Here is a 13,408-nt window from a genome sequence, read left to right on the forward strand (position 1 = left end):
CTATGTACTTATGATCCCATAATATTGTTTTGTTACTATTCTATTAGTTTCTTTATACATTTTATTTAATTTTATGTGAGCTGCATTAGTTTTAATGAATATTATGAATTTTTATTTAATTTTTTTCTATAATTTAATAACTTTATTATGTTTTATAACATGGCTCCCCAAATTTTTTATGCATTTTGATGGATCTTGAGATAAATCTCGGCCCTTTGATCAGTAGCTCGGCCTATCTTAACAGGAAATTGAGGAATCATAGACACAATTTCACATTCGGACATCTCAATTGCCAAAGCATTCGTCCCTCTAGCTATAGTGTCACAATTGATGAGCTTAAAAACATTCTTGTTGATAGTGGAATTGATGCTTTCGGTATATCAGAGACATGGTTGAAGTCTAGTGTTTCAACTAAATCTGTATCTATTAATGGTTACTCATTTATTCGTAATGACCGTCCTGTGACCAGGGGAGGCGGCGTTGGCATTTTTATATCTAGAAAGCTTAAATACAAGACTGTTTTTAAATCTGATAGCTTTGGTGACTGTGAGTCTTTGTTTCTTGAAATTCAACGAGGACCTGCTAGATTATTGTTTGGTGTCGTGTACCTACCTCATGGCAATCTTGATGAATTTGTCAATACGCATACTGATTTAATGTCGAGGTATTCGGAAATAGTTATTGTTGGTGATTTTAATCGTAACATGTTCAATATCTCTCAGTCCAATATTATGAGAAATGTCAGTCATGGCTTAGGCTTGTCGGTATCGCATAATTGTTTGCCAACGCACTATGATGTTGCCCACAACACATGCTCTTTAATTGACTTCTTTCTATTGAGTAATCCAGCTAAGCTGAAACTTTCTTCTCAGGGTCAGTGCGCTTCTATTTCGCATCATGCGCTGATTTTTGGATCTTATGATTTCGATATTACATATTTGAGTACATATGTTGGATTTCGTGACTATAGGCGTATTAACTGGGATGGTATTATGAATTATTTGACTTCATTTGATTCTACTTCGTTATATGCTTCAATGGACGTTGATTTTCAGCTTTCTGTTATCAATGATCTCATTTCAAGTCTTTTCACTTTTGTTCCTTTTGTTCGTAGAAGTGTATCTCATGTGAGGGATCCCTGGTTGAGCTCGAGGGAGGTTGTAGTCTCTAGGTCTTTAATGGACCTTGCTCATAGGGAGTATAGACAACATCCATCCGAGGATAATTTGCGTATTTTTAGACTTTATAGAAATAGGGCGAAGTCCATCATGAGGAAAATGCGAAGGGAGTATTGTATGCGTGATTTTGACCATATGTCTAATGCGCAGATGTGGAGTACGCTACGCTCTTATGGTTGTTTTGCGGAGGATGCTGTGCCAGAGACAGATGTTGAAACTTTGAATGAGTTTTTTGTTGGCGACTCGGTTTCTAATTCCTTCAGTGATGATAGTATTGATGTGAGTGAACGTTTTGATGAGTTCTCGTTCGATTGTATTTATGAGGATGATATTTATGATGCGGTTCAACGTGTTAGGTCTGGATCTGTAGGTGTCGATGGTATTCCAATTAAGTTTATCAGGATTATTTTGCCCTATATTTTGAGATATATTTTATACTTATTCAATACTATCGTTACTACATCTGTTTACCCAATGGCTTGGAAACTAGCTAGGGTGGTTCCCGTACCTAAGACGGCTAGATCTGGTAATATTGATAACTTTCGCCCCATAAGCATCTTGCCTGAACTATCTAAAATTTTTGAAAGTATAATATTGAAGACTACTCTGAACTTTGTTAATGATTGTGATATGATTAGTTCTCATCAGTATGGGTTCCGAAATGGATACAGTACCACCTCCAACCTTCTGCATATGACTGATGCTATAAGAAGTGCTACTGATATTGGGTTATGTAGTAGTTTGGTTACATTAGATTTGTCTAAGGCTTTTGACCGCATTGACCACCATAAACTAATACGGAAACTAGCCACTAACTATCGATTTTCTATTACAGCATGTAGGCTTTTCAAATCCTATATTTCAGGCCGCAGTCAATATGTTTGCATTAGTGGAGTGAATTCGTCTATACGTTCTGTTACCTCTGGAGTACCCCAGGGGTCCATACTTGGACCTCTTCTGTTCGTTCTTTTTATAAATGATGTTGTTAATCACATTGATAACTCGCATTGCATACCATTTTTATACGCTGACGATATTCATCTACTCTTTAGTTGTACTAGTGTTGAAGGGTTACAGAGTCAGGTCAATCGTACTATGGACGTCATTAAATGTTGGCTGGATGATAATGGTTTGCATATTAATGCTCATAAGAGCAAAGCATTGTGCTTCGGTTCCCAATGGGCTACACATCCTGAGTTTGTTATCTGTTATGATGGTGCAAGGATTGACATTGTTGAGAGCATGAGATGTCTTGGTGTTACAATTGATAATAGACTTGATTTTTCTGCCCATTTTAATTTACTTACATCCAGGATCATATTACTGCTTCGTAGACTATATTCCACGAATTCTTATTTTCCCTGCAATATTAGGAAGAGGATAGCGTTAGGGTTGCTTATGCCTCATGTGTACTATGGATTGGAAGTGACATCTGGTACATCTGCATCTAACTTCTCTCGAGTTCGCCAACTTGTACATACTATTGTTCGCTATGTAAAGGGTGATTTGTTAAGAGCTTGATAACTTTTTTTTTAAAAAAAACGCATAAAATTTGCAAAATCTCATCGGTTCTTTATTTGAAACGTTAGATTGGTCCATGACATTTACTTTTTGAAGATAATTTCATTTAAATGTTGACCGCGGCTGTGTCTTAGGTGGTCCATTCGGAAAGTCCAATTTTGGGCAACTTTTTCGAGCATTTCGGCCGGAATAGCCCGAATTTCTTCGGAAATGTTGTCTTCCAAAGCTGGAATAGTTGCTGGCTTATTTCTGTAGACTTTAGACTTGACGTAGCCCCACAAAAAATAGTCTAAAGGCGTCAAATCGCATGATCTTGGTGGCCAACTTACCGGTCCATTTCTTGAGATGAATTGTTCTCCGAAGTTTTCCCTCAAAATGGCCATAGAATCGCGAGCTGTGTGGCATGTAGCGCCATCTTGTTGAAACCACATGTCAACCAAGTTCAGTTCTTCCATTTTTGGCAACAAAAAGTTTGTTAGCATCGAACGATAGCGATCGCCATTCACCGTAACGTTGCGTCCAACAGCATCTTTGAAAAAATACGGTCCAATGATTCCACCAGCGTACAAACCACACCAAACAGTGCATTTTTCGGGATGCATGGGCAGTTCTTGAACGGCTTCTGGTTGCTCTTCACTCCAAATGCGGCAATTTTGCTTATTTACGTAGCCATTCAACCAGAAATGAGCCTCATCGCTGAACAAAATTTGTCGATAAACACATTTCGAACCGAACACTGATTTTGGTAATAAAATTCAATGATTTGCAAGCGTTGCTCGTTAGTAAGTCTATTCATGATGAAATGTCAAAGCATACTGAGCATCTTTCTCTTTGACACCATGTCTGAAATCCCACGTGATCTGTCAAATACTAATGCATGAAAATCCTAACCTCAAAAGAATCACCCTTTATATAGACTTCGACGCCATGACCATGTGTCTCGTTTTGTATCATCATTTTTGGGGTTTCCATTTGATTCACTGGTTGATGTTAAGTTGTTGACCCTTTTTTACGGGATTATTAAGTCTGGATTGCCACCCCTTTTAAGAAGTTATTTTGTTTTTACCAGGACAAGTAGGAACCCCCAGATTCTGATTCCTAATATGCACAGTCAATTTTATGAACGATCATTTTTAGTGAGAGTTGCGCGTTTGTGGAATCGACTGCCACTATTTTTGCGCAATTTTTCTTTTTCAAAGAGGGTATTTAAAATTAAGCTTATTGACCACATTAACAGTGGGCAATAGTCTGTTACTACTGATTGGGCTATGAATTTTGTTTTTTGAATTTTATTGATTTCGTTAATATTGCGGCTGGGGAGCCGTGGCTATTTCTATATATACTTATATATCTAATAATGGATTTGTGATATTATTATATGTTTATTATTGTTATTATGCATATCAACTATTGATGACTTGTAATATAGTTTATTGGCCCGTTGGGCTTATTGTATTACAGTGTGAAATAAATGAAATGAAATGAAATGAAATGAAATAAAATTTTGACAAAATTTTCTATAGAAATAAAATTTTGAGAAAATTTTGTATAGAAATACAATTTGGACAAAATTGTCTATCTACCCAAAATGGTAGATTTTTTTCAGTTTGGTAGATTGGTAGGATTCCTGATGTTTTGAAAAATATTTGACAAAATTTTCTATAGAAATAACATTGTGAAAGTTTTTTCTGTAGTAATAAAATTTTGGCAAAATTTTCTATAGAAATAAAACTTTGACAAAATTTTCTATAGAAATAAAATTTTGAAAAATTTTCTATAGAAATAAGCTTTTGAGAAAATTTTCTATAGAAATGAAATTTTGAGAAAATTTTCTACAGATATAAAATTTTGACAAAATTTCTTATAGAAATAAAATGTTGAAAAAAGAGTTTTATAGGAATAAAATTTTGACAAAATTTTCTTTAGAAATACAATTTTGACAAACTTTTCTACAGAAATAAAATTTTGACAAACTTTTCTATAGAAATAAAATTTTGACAAAATGTTCTATATAAAAAAAAATTTGACAAAATTTTCTATATAAATAAAATTTTAACTAAATTTTCTTTAGAAATAGAAATTTAATAAAATTTCTATTTCTAAAGAAATAGAAACTTCTATTGAAATATATTTTTATCAAGATTTTCTATGGAAACTAAATTTTAACAAAATTTTCTATAGCAATAAGATTTTATCAAAATTTTCTGTAGAAAGAGAAATTTAACAAAGTTTTCTATAGAAATAACATTTTGACAAAATTCTCTGTAGAGCTAAAATCTCGACAAAATTTTCTACAGAAATAAAGTTTTGAAACAATGTTATATAGAAATAAAATTTTTACAAAATTTTTAATTGAAATACAATTTTGAGAAAATTTCCTATAAAAATAAAATTTTGACAACATTTTCTATAGAAATAAAATTTTGACAAAATTTTCTATATAAATAAAATTTTGACTAAATTTTCTTTAGAAATAGAAATTTAATAAAATTGTCTATAGAAATAATATTTTGACAACAACTTCTATAGAAATACATTTTTATCAAGATTTTCTATGGAAACTAAATTTTAACAAAATTTTCTATAGCAATAACATTTTATCAAAATTTTCTGTAGAAAGAGAAATTTAACAAAGTTTTCTATAGAAATAACATTTTGACAAAATTTTCTGTAGAACTAAAATTTCGACAAAATTTTCTATAGAAATAAAGTTTTGAAAAAAATTTATATAGAAATAAAATTTTTACAAAATTTTTAATTGAAATACAATTTTGAGAAAATTTCCTATAAAAATAAAATTTTGACAACATTTTCTATAGAAATAAAATTTTGATAACCTTTTCTATAGAAATAAAATTTGGTAGATTGGTAGGATTCCTGATGTTTTGGAAGATTTTGCATAATACTTGACAATAGAAATAAAAAATTAAAATTTTGACAAAATTTTCTATAGAAATAAGATTTTGAGAAAATGTTCTATAGAAATGAAATTTTGAGAAAATTTTCTATAGAAATAAAATTTTTACAAATTTTTTTATAGATATAAAATCTTGACAAAAATAAAATTTTACCAAAATTTTCTATATAAATAAATTTTTGACAAAATTTTCTATAGAAATAAAATTTTGACAAAATTTCTTATAGAAATAAAATTTTGACAAAATTTTTTTATAGGAATAAAATTTTGACAAAATTTTCTTTAGGAATAGAAATTTAATAAAATTTTCTATAGAAATAAAATTTTGACAACATTTTCTAAAGAAATAAAATTTTATCAAAATTTTCAATAGAAATAAAATTTTGACAAAATTTTCAATAGAAATAAAATTTTGACAAAATTTTCAATAGAAATAAAATTTTGACACAATTTCCTATAGAAATAAAATTTTGACAAAATTTCCTATAGAAATAAAATATTGACAAAATTTTCTAGATAAATAAAATTTTGAGAAAATTTTCAATAGAAATAAAATGTTAACAAACTTTTCTATAGAAATAAAATTTCGATAAACTTTTCTGTATAAATAAAATTTTGACAAAATTTTCTATATAAATAAAATTTGGACAAAATTTTCTATAGAAATAAAATTTTGACATTTTTTTAGGAATAAAATTTTCTATAAAAATAAAATTTTAAGATTAAGCAGATTTACTTAGATGATGAGACAAAATTAGATATAATTATATATAATTCCACATATGACGAGATCTAACATCAGATCCAGTTATATATAGGGATAGAAATAATCAAAAAAAAAAAATTCTGACAAATTTTCTAAATACTTGACAAAGTTTCCTATAGAAATAAAAAATTAAAATTTTGACAAAATATTCTATAGAAATAAGATTTTAAAAAAATGTTCTATAGATTATCATTTTTACACAAATTTGTCTATAAATATAAAATTTTGGCAAACTTTTTTTTATAGAAATAAAAGTTTGACAAAATTTTGTATACAAATACAATTTTTATCAAAATTTCTATAGAATCCAAAATTTAACAAAATTTTGTATAGAAATAATATTTTATCAAAATTTTCTGTAGAAATAGGAATTTAACAAAATTTTGTATAGAAATAAAATTTTGTCACATTTTTCTATATAAATAAAATTTTGAAAAAATTTTCTATAGAAATAAAATTTTGACAAAACTTCTTATAGAATTAAAATTTTGACAAAATTTTTTTATGAGAATAAAATTTTGACAAAATTTTCTTTAGAAATAAAATTTTGACAAACTCTTCTTCAGAAAGAAAATTTTGACAAACTTTTCTTTGGAAATAAAATTTTGACAACATTTTCTATATAAATAAAATTTTGAAAATTTTTTTTTATAAGAATGAAATTTTGACAAAATTTTTTTATAAGAATAAAATTTTGACAAAATTTTCTTTAGAAATAGAAATTTAACAAAATTGTCTATAGAAATAATATTTTGACAACAACTTCTATAGAAATATAATTTTATCAAGATTTTCTATAGAAACTAAATTTTAACTAAATTTTCTATAGAAATAAGATTTATAGAATAAGATTTTTATTTTCTGTAGAAAGAGAAATTTAACAAAGTTTTCTGTAGAAATAAAATTTTGACAAAATTTTCTATAGAAATATTTTTTTTGTTTTGTTATTGTTTGTTTTTTTTCCTTTAATCATTGTTGTTTTTTTTTGTTGATTTCAGCTTAAAACAATGCATTGACTAAACTACAAGTGTAGCTTAACCAACAGAGGACAAGAATGTTTGTCAAATTTTTTGGGCAAAGCCCTATAGACTGCAATATGGTTGGATGGACGCACGTTTCGGAATTACCACATTCCTCATCAGCATCCTCTACTTGCATCAAAACTATCAACCAATTATCAGAATAAATTCAAGCAGTTCATCAAACCCAACAATGAACCACACTTGAACCTTCCGAAAAAAGGTTTTACATGATAGCCGGCTTATGCCGAAATAAATTCGTACAAACATATCTCTTTTCCTCTGCCACCGTCAAATCATCGATTTGAGTGCAGTTGATAATTGGTTGATAGTTTTGCTGCAAGTAGAAGATGCTGATGAGGAATGTGGTAATTCCGAAACGTTCGTCCATCCCACCATCTTGCAGTCCATAGGGCTTTACCCAAATAAATTTAACAAACATTCTTGTCCTCTGTTTGTTAAGCTACACCTGTAGCTTAGTTAATGCATGGTTTTAAGCTGAAATCAAAAAAACGACAACAATGATTAAAGGAAAAAAAACAACAATATCAAAACAAAACAAAGTAATAAAATTTTGACAAAATTTTCTATAGAAATTAAATGTTGACAAAATTTTCTATAGAAATGAAATTTTGACAAGATTTTCTATAGAAATACAATTTTGACAAATATTTCTATAGAAATAATATTTTGACAAAACTTTCTATAGAAATAAAATTTTGACAAAATTTTCTATCGAAATAAAATTTTGTTGTTTTTGATGTCAGCTTAAAACCATGCATTGACTAAACTACAAGTGTAGCTTAACCAACAGAGGAAAAGTATGCTTGTCAAATTTGTTTGGGCAAAGCCCTATAGACTGCAAGATGGTTGGATGGACGCACGTTTCGGAATTACCACATTCCTCATCAGCATCCTCTACTTGCTGCAAAATTTTATAACAATTTTCTAGAAACTAAATTTTTACAATATTTTCTATAGAAATAAGATTTTATCAAAATTTTCTGTAGAAATAGAAATTTAACAAAGTTTTCTATAAAAATAAAATTTTGACAAAATTTTCTATAGAAATAAAATTTTGATAAACTTTTCTATAGAAATAAAATTTTGAGAAAATTTTCGATAGAAATAAAATTTTATCAAAATTTTCTATAGAAACTAAATTTTAACGAAATTTTTTATAGAAGTAAGATTTTATTAAAAATTTTCTGTAGAAATAGAAATTTAACACAGTTTTCTATAGAAATAAAATTTTGACAACATTTTATATAGAATTAAAATTTTGACAAAATTTTCAATTGAAATAAAATTTTGAAGCAATTTTCTATAGAAATAAAATTTTGAAGAAATTTTCTATAGAAATAAAATTTTGAGAAAATTTTCTATAGAAATAAAATTTTGAGAAAATTTTCTACAGAAATAAAATTTTGAGAAAATTTTCTTAGAAATAAAATTTTGAGAAAATTTTCTATAGAAATAAAATTTAGAATGTAGAAATGAAATTTTGATAAACTTTTCTACAGAAATAAAATTGTGACAAAATTTTCTATAGACATAAAATGTTGACAAAATTTTCTATAGACATAAAATTTTGACAAAATTTTCTATAGAAATAAAATTTTGACAAAATTTTCTATAAAAATGAAATTTTGACAAAATTTTCTATATCCGTGTAAAAATTGGGGGATCTAATTAGATATGGTTAGATCTCAAAATTGGCCACTTTAGATCTAAGCAGATTTACCTAGATGATGATGATGAGACAAAATTAGATATAATTATATATAATTCCACATATGACGAGATCTAGCATCAGATCCAATTATATATAGGGATAGAAATAATCATATCTAAGACATTAGATCTAGGTCAATATTGAGATCTGATCAGATATAATCCCATAGTAATTAGATATTATTAGATATTACCATTTTCCGGATCTACTCATATGTAATTGTATCAAATTAGATCTCCCAAGTTTTAGTGGGGTAGAGAAAAACTTCTGACTATATTTTCTATAGGAATAAAATTTTGACACAATTTTCTATAGAAATAAAATTTTTTGAAAAATAAGATTTTTTTGTTTGTAGTTTTTAGTAAAATTTTGGTTGATTATTTTTGGCTTCCTTGCTAGTAACGCAAAACCGTTTACTGAATTTGGTAACTTAATCAGACATCGATGAATGGGGTCCCAATTTGGGATAAGCAATTCATAAAAGACATCTATTATGGTAATAGGGAAATGATATTCCGATTCTTGAAAATTGGCTAGTTCAGCTTGATAGTTGTATGACGCTATATTTGATCTTCTTGAGTATAATTTTGAGATCAACAATTTGTAAATTCTATAAATTCATATCCACCACAATTTTCTACGTCATATTTAATTTCAGTATATATTTCCTTACCATTAAAACCTATGGAAATTTTCTAGGGTCATTAGTTACCGTTAGTGATTTAAACTGAAATTCATCCAGAGTGTTCAATGGAAAAGGGCATCTATAAATAAGTGAGCGATTGAAAAAAGATTGAAAATGGTGGCCACCATTTTTCGCACATTACTCGTAGGTACTATGACCATCGCACCAACTCATCACGTTGCAGTAATAAATAGCGATTTCAATGTCATCACTTATTGCAGAATAGTTCCCAGGTATTTTATGGCAAACTATGGGGCTATTGATACTATCATCAGTGGAGCCATCATCATCAACAACGGAGATTGCCAAGAACATTTGGTTCTAGCTGTTCTGGCTCTTCGACGTCATAGGTTTTACCATTTTGTAGGTACCATTTTGAACAGCAACAATATTTTTTCACATCTATTCATTTACCTCAAGCCAGTGGAATAAAAGTCCTGTCATTGATGTTACCATTTTTTGTTGTTAGGGGTGGTGCTTTGGTCTTTAGACGGAAGTCCAAAGCTTTATGGTGCTCAGTCGCCCTATTAAAGTCTATACAAAGGAAACGGAAGTTACGCGATTACTAACGGACAGAATACACCTGTTTGAGGGAGAGCCAGTGCGAGAGAGAGAGAGAAGAAATGAGAGGAGGGAAAACCTATCCCACAACCACTACACGAATGGGAGATTTTAATGGAAGTCTTTCAACACACACACACGCGCGGACACATATAAAAGTCAACCTCACTCGCATTGCTTCTATATTATTAAATAGAGTCCTTTGGTATGTATGCACATATATAATGAGACGATTTGTTGGTTCTGTTGAATAAATCAGCAATTATTCCCTCTCTCTCTCATACTTCGCTGTGGCTTTCGCACTAACCCATCATGCCAAAGAAAACATCAATTTCGTTTTAGTTGTTTATCGACAGCATTAGAACGATTCTTTCTCTCGAAGTCGTCCTTGTCATTTATCTCTTAACGTTTGGTCCGTTTCTATTTTGTGGTTGTCTATTTACATTAACTTTCAATATTATCACACCATCAATGCCACCACTATCAGTTGATAGAGCAGTGGAGTTAGATTTTTTTTGTAAGAAGGACCCTAGCACCTTAAGTTGACTTTTTACTGTTGTGGCATTGTTGTCTTTGGTTATGTACTTTTCTTCCTTGTCTACTATTTAACTTAAACTGTTGCAATATCTATGAATGAATTCACAAGCCAAATAGTGGAAAGTGTATTATTAGTAACCCAGCAAATAAATGTTGTGGTAGGAAATTGTTGAATAAATTATTTCTTTTGATTACATTCACTTAGATATCGTAAAAGTCATGACTCATGAAGCCCACAATGCTACACAATGGACTGAATAGTCTAAGTGAGCCTGAAATATCGGGTTGCCGGTCTACCATACCTATCCTAAGCGCGGTTGTCAAAAATGATAGATTTTTTACTGCTTGGTAGTTTGGTAGAATTCTTGATGTTTTGGTAGAATTTGCCAAATATTCCTCTCCAACTAAGTGTTACTCAATAAATTTTCTATAGAAATAAGATGTTGACAAAATTTTCTATAAAAATAAAATTTTGACAACATTTTCTATAGAAATAAAATGACATGACGAGATCTAACATCTGATCCCATTATATATAGGGATAGAAATAATCATATCTAAGACATAAGATCTAGGCCAATATTGAGATCTGATCAGATCTATGATATTTACAAAATTTTCTATAGAGATAACATTTTTACAAAAATTTCTATAGAAATAAAATTTTGATAAACTTTTCTATAGAAATAAAATTTAGAATATAGAAATGACATTTTGATAATATTTTCTACAAAAATAAAATTTTGACAAAATTTTCTATAGAAATAAAATATTGAAAAAATTTTCTATAGAAATAAAATTTTGAGAAAATTTTTTATAGAAATAAAATTTAGAATGTAGAAATGACATTTTGATAAAATTTTCTATATAAATAAAATTTTGACAACATTTTCTATAGAAATAAAATTTTGACAACATTTTCTATAGAAACAAAATTGTGGCAAAATATTCTATTAAAATAAAATTTTGGCTAAATTTTCAATAGAATTTAAATTTTGGAAAATTTTTCTATAGAAGTAAAATTTTGACAAAATTTTCTAAAGAAATAAAATGCTGACGAAATTTTCTGTAGAAATGAAACTTTGATAAAATTTTCTTTAGAAATAAATTTTGACAAAATTTTCTAAAGAAATAAAATTTTTATAATTTTTTTTAATAAAATTTTAAAAAATTTTCTATAGATATAAAATTTTGACAAAATTTTCTATGGAAATATAGTTTTGACAAAATTTTCTATAGAAATGAAATTTTGAAAAAAATTTCGATATGAATAAAATTTTGACACAATTTTCTATAGCTCAAAATTTTTGACAAAATTTAAAAAAAAATCATTACAAAATTTTCTATCGAAATAAAATTTTAACAAATTTTTCTATAGAAATAAAATTTTGACAAAATTTTCTATAGAAATGTAATGTTGACAAAATTTTCTGTAGAAATAAAATTTTGACAAAATTTTCTAAAAAAAAAATAAAATGTTGACAAAATTTTCTGTAGAAATGAAACCGTGACAAAATTTTCTTTAGAAGTAGAATTTTGACAAAATTTTCTAAAGAAATAAAATGTTGACAACATTTTCTATAGAACTAAAATTTTGAAAAATTTTTATATAGAAATAAAATTTTGACAGAATTTTCGATAGAAATGAAATTTTGACAAAATTTTCTGTAGAATTAAAATTTTGACAAAATTTTCTATAGAAATAAAATTTTGACAAAATTTTTTAAACAAATGAAACTTATACAAAATTTTCTTTAGAAATTTTGACAAAATTTTCTGTAGAAATAAAATTTTGACAAAATTATATATAGAAATAAAATTTTTACAAAATTTTCTATAGAAATAAAATTTTGAAAAAATTTTATATAGAAATAAAATTTTGACAAAATTTTCTATGGCAATAAAAGTTTGACAAAACTGTCTGTACAAAGAAATTTTTGTTAAAATTTTCTGTAGAAATAAAATTTTGACAAGATTTTCTATAGAAATTAAATTTTTATATTTTTTTTTTTAATAAAATTTTAGCAAATTTTCTATAGAAATAAAATGTTTATAATTGTTTTTTTTTTTTTGTTTTGAGAAAAAAAAACAAATTTTACCAATTTTCTAAAGAAATAAACATTAGACTAAATTTTCCATAGGAAAAAATTTTTGATAAAATCTTCAATAGAAATAAAATTTTGTAAATAGAAATAAAATTTTGACAACATTTTCTATAGAAATAAAACTTTGATAAAATTTTCTGTAGAAATAAAATATTGATAAAATTTTCTGTAGAAATACAATTTTGACAAAATTTTCTATAGAAGTAACATTTTGACAAAATTTTCTAAAGAAATAAAATGTCGACAAAATTTTCTGTAGAAATGAAAAAAGAAATAAACATTAGACTAAATTTTCCATAGGAAAAAATTTTTGATAAAATTTTAATAGAAATAAAATTTTGTAAATAGAAATAAAATTTTGACAACATTTTCTATAGAAATAAA

At 27.3% G+C, this 13,408-nt stretch overlaps 2 protein-coding genes across 2 annotated transcripts in view; both read left to right on the plus strand.

Moving 5' to 3' along the window:
• Window positions 1–13,408, plus strand: part of 5-HT1A (5-hydroxytryptamine (serotonin) receptor 1A) — a 747,640-nt gene that overhangs the window by 267,417 nt on the left and 466,815 nt on the right. The window lies entirely within an intron of this gene.
• Window positions 189–10,253, plus strand: LOC142240120 (uncharacterized). Its single transcript, XM_075311832.1, has 2 exons — window positions 189–2,679; window positions 9,970–10,253. Exons 1-2 carry the CDS (start codon window positions 189–191, stop codon window positions 10,251–10,253), a joined length of 2,775 nt encoding a protein of 924 aa, XP_075167947.1.

This window comes from Haematobia irritans, chromosome 5 (assembly GCF_050003625.1).
Source record: "Haematobia irritans isolate KBUSLIRL chromosome 5, ASM5000362v1, whole genome shotgun sequence".
NCBI classification, from domain to species: domain Eukaryota; kingdom Metazoa; phylum Arthropoda; class Insecta; order Diptera; family Muscidae; genus Haematobia; species Haematobia irritans.